The 10,011-nt window shown below is 37.8% G+C and overlaps 1 protein-coding gene across 1 annotated transcript; it reads right to left on the bottom strand.

The window, feature by feature from the left end:
- Window positions 1-1,436: 1,436 nt before the first annotated feature.
- npl (N-acetylneuraminate pyruvate lyase (dihydrodipicolinate synthase)) lies at window positions 1,437-9,958 on the bottom strand. The gene is made up of 12 exons (XM_084722973.1): window positions 9,745-9,958; window positions 9,490-9,575; window positions 9,165-9,238; window positions 6,770-6,857; window positions 6,598-6,655; window positions 4,293-4,368; window positions 4,053-4,145; window positions 3,335-3,480; window positions 3,188-3,234; window positions 3,023-3,107; window positions 2,896-2,935; window positions 1,437-1,939 (listed from the first exon to the last, which is right to left on the bottom strand). The coding sequence occupies exons 2-12, from the start codon at window positions 9,558-9,560 to the stop codon at window positions 1,776-1,778; spliced, it is 942 nt and encodes a 313-aa protein (XP_084579099.1). The 5' UTR covers window positions 9,561-9,575; window positions 9,745-9,958; the 3' UTR covers window positions 1,437-1,775.
- Between the last annotated feature and the right edge of the window lie 53 nt (window positions 9,959-10,011).

Below are 10,011 nucleotides of genomic sequence, written 5' to 3' on the forward strand. Positions count from 1 at the left end.
AACAACTATAATGACCCGCATTTGACTTTGTGGTCCCCCAACACACACAGAGACACTCATCAAAGAGGACTACTCCAGTTCACAGCGAGACATGCAGCCTGAGGCGAAGGCTGCTACAAATCGTTCACAGTCTACTCACTGAACTAGTTTTGTATCCATTAGAGAAATATACACCAACTCATGAGATAACATGGCTTGAACAAGCGGAGGAGAGTAAACAAAAACAAAACAATTTGAAAGTGAGGGAGTTACACAGCTACAGAATCCATAAACGGTGGTTATGTCTGTCTTAGTGGGTGGCATATCTTTTCACAGAGGTGAGGTGTGTGTTGTGCTTTTCTTTCTGTGGTGAATGCCACATTTGTCAAAACTGTACAACCAAAACTTGTAATGAGAGGTTAAAGGTAAATCAGTAGTATTTGTCAGAGCTGTTCCCAAACACCAGAAAGATAGGTGATTGTTGAGTCTCATTCCCAGGATGTTAAATACTGACATTGTTGGTAAAACATCCCAAACACAGCAAAATCACAAAAAAAATAAGAAAAATACAGGCAGAGGTCAGGGTCTCTGCAGATGCAACCACTACTACACTTCTAGTGGATCACGTGTGAAATTTCAGAGCACAATACACATTGCAAAATTTAAATCTGCACTGTCTGATACAGAGATGCATGAAGTGCTTTGTTTAGCGTTTTATTTGTATGAAATAAAAAAAGTCTCCATAAATAAAGTCTGACTGATTGATTTATAGTCTGCCCTTGTTACATCCAAATACACAGGAACAGAACACAAGAAAGAGACATGAAACTGTTACTAAACAAATGGATCTGTGTATTTATTAGTAAGAAATCAGTGATTATTTGTTCAAAATCATTACATAGGATATTTCCTTTTATATGCCTTTCAGAAAGTATACATTTAATAACAATAACATTCAAAACACAGGTTCTGAATCAGTGTTCATGCTCCCTTCTAATGACTGACTGGAGTGTCAGACACTTGAAACACTTGACGTGCTCATATCAATGCCCCGTCTGTCTCTGTTATCCTCCCTCTTCCATAATTGTGATATTTACAGTAGAAAAACAATCAAAAAATTTTGAGCTTTTATTTAAAGGATGGCAATTCACTGTGATCTTATGGCTTAAATATGCTCAAAGTCCTAAAATGAGATTCGGCCATGGTCTTAGCCATGGTCCAATACTGCTGATCTGTGACAGTCTGCAGTTGCCTAAATGTAGCAAAAACAAAAGTGTCACCTAACATCTAACAACGGAACTTTTCACATTTAATGAAATGATAAACACTGAAAGTAAAATATTTGTTAACATATTTGGTTTTCCCAGCAGAGGGAGGAACTGGCTTGTGAAAAAAATGCCCATAAAAATACTCTAGTACAGTACATTCAATCAAGAGACCATACCCTTGTAATTCCCTGATATATTCTGATATCCATAGTAAAATGTAGAGGGAAGTTCCAGTGTATTTAAAAGGTAAAAATGTAAAACTGCTGTATAATTCAAAAATATGGGGTTGATTTTGCAGGTATAAAGAAACCTAATCTGTGCTCTGACTGTGCACCTGGAACTATTTGCACAAGCCCTCTTAAATGCAAATTAAACATTTAGTTGAAAAATGAGAGTGTGGTTCATTGTTTAACGGTAAGGTTTGATGGCAAGTAAAAAGTTAATGTCTGATTCAAAATAGCTGGTTCAGTAACAACCTTATACACATACAGTAGCTAGATCCATAACAGTCCCTGTGCATCTGAAGCGTTAATGACAGGAGTTGGATGAGCATTCGGGAAAGATGCTGTGATATTTCTGTGCGATGGCGTGAGCGTGAGCAGGAGGACACGGCCTCACGGGGAGTCGAGGAGGCCCCAGACACAAGCCTGACACCTCAGCCATCAGCTGTTTGTTCACTCCCACATCGAAGCCTGTCGCGAACAATAAAGCAATTTCAAACGAAGAAAGAAAGACCGTGATAGACAAAAAATATGACTGGTAGTTAATGACAAAAGAGATGAAAGACAAAAGATTTTTTTGATCCTGTTTGAATTGTACCATGAATTATATACGTGATGTCTGCAACTCTCTTGACTTGTAAAATTATCTTTTAAATCAGCAGTTTGTACTGATGTTTGTACTGACTGCACTGCAGACATCACTTCTGAAATCCCACAGAACCAGTAGTATTTTAGGATAATAATAATATTTTCTTTCTTTAATAAAATCCTTACAGTTTTTCTGGTTGTTCTATATAATGACTCCCTAAATGGCATGTGATTGTTTATGTTTATGTTTTCTGTATTGATTTGAATGGTCAGGATAAGTTAGTTATAAACAACTGTTTAAGAATGTCATACAACAGTCAGCAGACTTCAACATGCGCCTGGACAGGTCATCATAGTTTATAATAATGCATTGACAGATGTTTATAGAGAGGACGAGTGTACATAACATGGATCCGTCTATCACCGTTAACAGACTCCAGTCTGCAGTGTAGGTCAGACTTCACTGATAAACCACAGAACTGACCATTAACATTAGGACTCATGATCAAAAATATTTTTTACATCGTGCCGTCTCTATCCATGTTCACACGCTCCTTGTTTCCTGTCTCCCTCTCTTTCCTTCTGCTGTGAGTGTGCATCACGCTTTTGATTGTTTTTACAAGGTTTCAGGTGTTGCTGCAGCCCTGTCAGCTCCCACTTCTCACATCAGTGCCTTTTTTTATTCCTTCTAGCTCTCTCCAAACAGGTTGATGGAGAAGGAGCAACCAGGCACTAAAGGGAAGGGGGGGAACTTTGCCTCTCTATAGTCGCAAAAGCTTATGTGATCCTGTATGCTGTTTAATTTGGAAGAAAAATATCTAAACACAGTAGTCACTCACCAAGTTTCATGGCATATCTGAGAAGCTCTTGCATCTTGAACTGCGTGTGGAAATTAGAGAAAGATGTCAGTAACCAAAACTGATGCAAAAGAGAAGTTGGGGACAATACCAGAGAGACGGTCAGTACCTGTATCGTCCTGGCTAGGACAAGGTCGCCTTTCTCAAATGCTGACATGAGGTCGTTCATTGGACATCCTATATAGTTATACGTGCTGCAGACATAGAAATGAATCACACTTTGCATGGAAATCTTTAGCGCAGAGATGAAAGGAGACAAAGCACTGACACTGACCTGCCAACTGCTCCGTGGGCTCCCATAGCCAGAGCTGCGAGCAGTTGCTACGGCAAAATGAAAGAAAAGAAGAAAGAAGTTTGTTTTAGGCTCTACAGTGGAGCCATACTGTATCACAAAACAGACTGAGAGGGAGAAATTGCTGACCTCGTCCACGCCGTAGAGAACTGACCAGTGAGGCTGACAGTGGCTGACACACTGGCCCAAGTCCATCAGGTCACTCCCACTGAACTTCACGCCTCTGAAGGAGGGAATGAGGTTCTCAATATCCTCAAACAAATCTCTCACCAGCACTGAAGAAAAGACGAAAAGACCAGCTCACATTCAGTAAAGATGGTCTGACATTTAACACGCTTTTACAATGGTTAGAGGTGCAGAGTCTCTCTATTTGTTTTTTTGTTTTTAGATTCTCTTTTTATTTGATTAGATCAACATATCCACCTCACATATCCACAAAATTTTATAGTTTCTTAAACAGTTTTAAATGTTCAGAAATATTTAAAGAAAAAAAATAAAATGAACAATTACACAATGCTGTATGTACATCATCACACCTGTATACACATCTATTTATCTAAATGTCCCTCCCTTTTACCCTTTCCTATGTTAATACTTCCATCTTTAAACTGTAAACAAGCCAAACAAACAATAATATAAACAAGTAAATAAATAAATAAATAAAAGGAAAAAGGCAAACCAAAGAATATTCTCAAATCTGTCTCCTTTTTTTATCCATGTATCTGCATCTGTCCTGTATCGCACCTCGTTCTGCACAGTTTTACTTCTGTCGAAGCAGAGATTAAAAATATGTCGAACCTCAAGTGTGCAACTGCAAAATGCAAAACCAGTCATCAGTGGCACTGACCGTTAACACCGGTGACAGCTGGAATATGATAATAATAGAAGGGCAGAGTCGGCGCAACTGAAGCCACTTCCTGGAGGAACGTCCTCAAAACATCTGAAGCAGGATGAGAGGGAAAGAAACACGGAAAATGAACATTATGGGAAGTTTTACTTTCAAAAGCTTGACAGGTACATTAAAATGAATACACAAAACATTTATTTACATGAAATATGTCAATAAATACTTTTCCCCACTGCCTACCTGCAGAGCTGGGCTTGAAGAAGGAGGGGGCAATGACTGCTATCCCATCAGCCCCAATCTGTGCTGCATGTTGAGCCTGGATGGTAAACGAACATTGTGAGGAAGAACATGAAAACAAGACTGACTTCCACCTTATACTTTCACTCTAGTGTGTTGTTTTATTATTCTTATTCAAGCTGCTAACAACACAGTTTAAAGGAATAGTTCAACATATATGTATTTGTTTTTTGGCAGAGGGTTTGACAAGAAGATTGACACCTCTCTCATGTTTTGCCATTAAATATGAAGCTACAGCCAGTTAGTTAGCTTAGCTTAGCACAAAAAACTGGAAACAAGGGTATGGCTCTGTTATGTGGTAACAAAGCCTCAGCCTACTAGCACCACTAAAGCTCTCTAATTAACACATATTTTTTTTATGTGTTTAATCCAGAGGTTTTCAAAGTGGGAGATGTTGGGGTCGGGGTTCCAAACCAGGGTCAGTGTATGGAAGATCAAATAGAGCAGCCTAAATGTGCATGATTTGTTTAAAGACATACAGTTTTGAGGAATTTTCCTGTTTTACCCATTTACCCCAGCGACAGAAACTAGAGAAATACCTATTGACAGACCTTTTTAATGCATCTGGTATCATTTAATGTTTTATCAAACAGCAATATCACCTGAATTGTTAAGCATCTGGGATCAAATTACATAATCAAGATCTGATAGACATCTAGAAATTAAGCAAAACTAAGCAAGTAAATGAAGGAGAGAAACCCTTGGTTTAATCTGTATGAAAGTGTGAAAACAACAATCCATCTTTTTATATGGAGTTATGATATGAATTAAAAATAGTCCGGCACATAGCCCACACTTATTCTCAAAATGTTGAACTATTCCTTCAATGTAGATGCAGCATGCATCAAACCCCACAGTGCGCCATAATTCAACATTCACACAGAGAAAAGGACATTTTAGAGAGAGTGATACCGATTTTTACACCAACAGTAAAATGCAACGGTGCTACAAGACATCTTTATTATTTCATCACTCTCCCTGTTTCCTCTTGCAAATACTAAATGAAATTAGATGTCTGAAAAACACTGACTGAAGTAAGCAGACAAGGCAGGCAAACAGCATCGTTATAAAACCAAATGAAAACATTTCATCATACCTCCAGGAATGAAATCTATTAGATAAGTAGAACTGTCAATGTGAAAACAAATAAATTTAAAGTGGAACTCAGCATGTTCTTCAAACATAACTGTGTTTACTGAAGAGTGCCACATTAACTATGAATACAAATCAAAAGTTTTTCTCTTTTCCAGAAAAAAAACAGACATATTAAGCAAAACTGGTACAACATGAATCAATATTTTTCATAAACAGTCAAACTGGGTTTGGTATTCTTCTAATAAGATTGCATTAAATGTGATGACAAACACTAAAACTAAAAGAGCTTTAAGTTTAAACTTGCTTAGTATGTGATGACACATAATAACTTCCCTTTTATTTCAGGCACCTCAGCAACTTTGTGAAATTCGGATAAGTTCCTGAGAGTTACTTCAGAAAGGGTGGACGAGAAGAAAACAAGCAAAAGAAGATAAAACTGCTTTCATAAACAAAGCCACAGAGAACTTTGGCAGCATGTCGCACACAAACTATGACCTCAGACTCACAGCTGAAGGTGGTTCACAAATGTATCAGCTCTGCTTCTCTGTTTTAATCGCGGTACATTGAAAAGCATAAATTATTTCAGTCTTGAGGAAGTCCTGCCCCTTTTTGCTCTGTGCTCCAATAACAGTTGTGTTAGGCTTGTCTGTGTTAATAAGAAAACCACACTTTGTAGATGGTTAAAGATGTTGCTGGGAAACCTGTAAAAGCAACATATGCATATTCACACTTTAAGTTAGTTAATGTTAGCAAAATGCAAGCTAAACTGGTCCTATTAATCCATATGGTATATCTACAGTATATAGCTAACTAGCTAGCTACCAATTGATGTAAATTAGCTACCTAGTTAGCTAATATTTTGCTCATACTTTTAGATGTAAAGATTGATGTAGACTAGCTTGCTGGCTAGTTTTCTATCTGTCACAAAATGCTAGCTAACTAGCCAGCTAATAACAACCGTTATAGAGCGCCTAAATCACACGCCTTACGGTGTGCCCTGTGGGACAATGGTAGTCTATGGAAAGAGACAAATTATTTTTTGATTCTGTTCGAACTGTGTCATGAATTACACACGATGTCTGTCAATTTAAAACACAACTTTATCAGTCAAAAAACAGACATCAGTAATGACAACATCAGGACAGCAACTCACCAGTTCCTGGGAATCTTTAAGACTCATGCAACCGACATGCACAATCACCTGATTCATCCTGCAGAGATATGCACACACAAAATATTTTTTTAGAAACTGTCCGCATTTTTCTCTTGCATCAGACTCAACATATGGAGAAATCTCCAGACAAAGACACTGTGTGACGACTTACTTGCCCTTGGCTTTCTGACACCACTCCTTTGCCAGGAGCTTCCTCTCTTCGACAGTGAGAGACATGCTCTCGCCAGTGGTGCCGTTCACTGTTAGCAAATACAGGACATTTTACACATCGCAAAACGTGAAGAGAACGAGCTGACCTGAATCTAGTCTAGTGAGTAAGTGTGAAATGAAACACACAGTTTTTTTTTTCGTGTTTCGACACACAGAAGACACTGACAAGCCTTGATCAATGTGGACAATAGGACAGACTATATCTTCACTTTATTTAATCTTTCTCTTTGTCTCTGTTCCAAGGACTGCTGTTAGTGTGGATCACATTGATGCATATTTTGCCAGAGAGGTCAGATAAAACTGTGCATTGAAGAGCCACATGCTAACAATGAGTGCAAATCAAAAGCGTAAAAGATCAATGTGTCATACAATTTTTCCCTTTTCCAGGAAAACAGTATGATGCAAAACTGGTGCCGTATGAAGCAATACTTCTTAAATAAGCCTAACTAAGTTTCATATTAACAGATATCTGAGATGAAGATTTTTACCAACTCATTTTGGCCAATGTCGATGTATGCACATATTTTTTTTCTGCCTAGTTGCAAACATAAAGTCTCTCCTTTAGAGGAATTAACATACAATTATGAACCCTCTCTTATGGTGATGGACCACTAGCAGATCCACACATAAAATACAATGCTGGGAAAAAATAAGAAGCTGAAAGTTTTTTTTCCCTCTTTGTTCTTCACAAATTTATCGGAATGATGGATAAAGGCTCTTAAGATGGGAAATTAAATTTGTAGAGTTGAACGAATGTGATTTAGCTCCTCCTCACATGACCTAAAACTGAGCGACACTCGACTCACATCACAGGCGCATAACTGAATCTATATCAGCAGACATATGCATTTTCAGGTCGATTCTGATATCGCATTTTAAAGCTTACCTTGCATCCCTGCTATGGAGCAATGTTTGTATGAGTGGGATGTGTTTGTACTGTGTTGTATGTACACAACAACTGTTTTAAAGCTTTGTTAAGGGGGCTTTTTGCCTTCAGTTGAAGACTGACAGGCACAGACGGAGAGAGAGAGAGAATGACTCGCACCAGGAAGACCTGGGCGGGAATCAAACCCTGGCTGCTGCAGGAAGGACACAGCCTTGATACATGGTGTGCATAACACCAGGGCACCCAATAGTGTAGTCAAAAACACTGATATGTCGATAAATATTGTTACTGATATTGCTCTTTTCTTTTCGACAGTGAGTTGACACACACACACACCACATCAGCGCCCACATAGTCCCACCTCCTCTTACTTACTCAAATTGCTGTCTTCTTCTCACCACTTGTCACATTTTCTATATCCATTGTCATGTTACTGTCTTGTCATATTTATCTTTTAATTAAAATCTAAACTTTTATGCCCTCAGCAATTAGTCAGTTTTCACAGTGGTATGAAAAACAGTATCGAATATTGATATTTTTCAAGGTATTGTATAAAAACAAGGAATTCCAGTATCGTGACAACACTAGCACCCAACACTCAACTGTTTTATACTAAGAGGAAAATATATAATACATGGCTCACTGGATGTCAAACAAGCAACTTTAGGAGGACAGTGCCAACTAAACTTCACAAAGACACTGCAAAATGTTTTTTCAAGATGTAACTTTTTTTTTGTTTTCCAAGGTCTTTCTGAGCACTTTCCTTTCCTTTGTGCACTTCACCGTTGGCTTAAAAATCTACTATATTTAGAATGAATGGTGTCTGTTTTGAGTGGAGCTGAAACAATTAATCGACTAAGCATAGGCTAAGAAAATCAGTACTGTTGGGGTTTTGGACTGATGGTCCCAGTGAACAAGAAACGTGAATACATTGAGCTTTGAAAAAATATAATGACATTATAGACATTATACACTATCCATTATTTCAGATATTTTATAGACAAAATGATTAATTCATAAAATGTACACAGATTAAGTAATCTTTGGCTACAGGACTAGTTTCAAGTATACTTTATTTTATCACTTTCACCAGTGTTAATGCTCTATAGACTCAAAATGTGTTTAGGATTAGTATTTAAAAAAGAGGTTTCATCATGGTGAGTAAAATGTAAAACATAACTCCACAAGGCAACTTTAATTGTAATTATGGGGCTATAATGTCACTGGGAGTATTATATGATTAGGATATAATTTAAATAAAATTATAAGTGGTAGAATTGAAGATTGAGATTGAAGAATCTGACCCAGCAACTTTTTTTAATGAGTAAGGAGGGTTAACTGAGTAAACAGACGCACTATTGTGTAACCATCTACCAACCACCACGATAAAACATGCAATGACAGGTTTGATTCAGATAGGAACACACGCAAATATCAAAGGAAAACTTACCAAATATGTTGTATACACCTTGCTTCTGTGTCAAGTAGTCAATGTAAGGTCCAATCTCTGATAGGTTGATTTCACTGTTTTGGGAAAATGTGAAACATATGGGCCAACACAGAAAAAAATACCTGGCAGAAAAAAATATGCTGTAGTGCTCTAGGATATACAGGAGTGTGTGATGGCCACAGTTTTCAGATATGTTTACAGTCATTCTTCACTTTTAACTTTTGACAGTCTACACTCACACATCACAACACATCATTCAGACCTGGAGTCACTGAAAACCAGACAGACAAAGAATAAGTGGAGGTGCTTTCTGAAGGTTTCTTACCCTTCGGTGGTGAATGGAGTGAATGTGGCTGCAACCAGTCCTGTCAGTTTTTTATCAGCAACAGGAGCCATGACTGATAAAACTACCTGAGAAACAAAGGAAGAAAGAAAGAAAGAACTTTAAAGCTAAACTTAAATAAATATTACAGCATGGACCTACAGCATACCCGGTATATAAACATTTAATACATAGCTGTTACATCGAATTAAAATATACCATCGAAAATAACGAATTAAAATCTCATTTCCAGCCTACCTGTGAGAACGCCTCTTCTTCGGTGCGATGTGAAATTTATTCTGGGGGAAGTCAGTCACCGGTTAAAACCCGTTTTCTAACACAGTGGTTTGAGATTTGTTGACATGCCTGTCATGTGAAGCCTTCTGAGCGTCAAGTGACGTCGCAAAGCTTTATGGGAAATGTAGTTAAAACACGCAGTTGACCCAAGATAAACATGGGTTTACTACAGCTTTGAATTAGTTAACGCTCGGCTCACATTTAAACATATAGACGATATTTCCAATA

Source organism: Lutjanus erythropterus, chromosome 7 (genome assembly GCF_056507025.1).
Source record: "Lutjanus erythropterus isolate fLutEry1 chromosome 7, fLutEry1.hap2, whole genome shotgun sequence".
NCBI classification, from domain to species: Eukaryota; Metazoa; Chordata; class Actinopteri; order Lutjaniformes; family Lutjanidae; genus Lutjanus; species Lutjanus erythropterus.

Excerpts from the sequence above, each read along its gene's own strand:
- npl (XM_084722973.1), bottom strand. The coding sequence starts at position 9,560 with ATGGCTCCTGTTGCTGATAAAAAACTGACAGGACTGGTTGCAGCCACA. Across the intron at positions 6,656-6,769 it reads TGTCAGAAAGCCAAGGGCAA|GATGAATCAGGTGATTGTGC; the intron begins GTAAGTCGTCAC and ends ATATCTCTGCAG. Across the intron at positions 4,369-6,597 it reads TTAAAGATTCCCAGGAACTG|GCTCAACATGCAGCACAGAT; the intron begins GTGAGTTGCTGT and ends TTTACCATCCAG.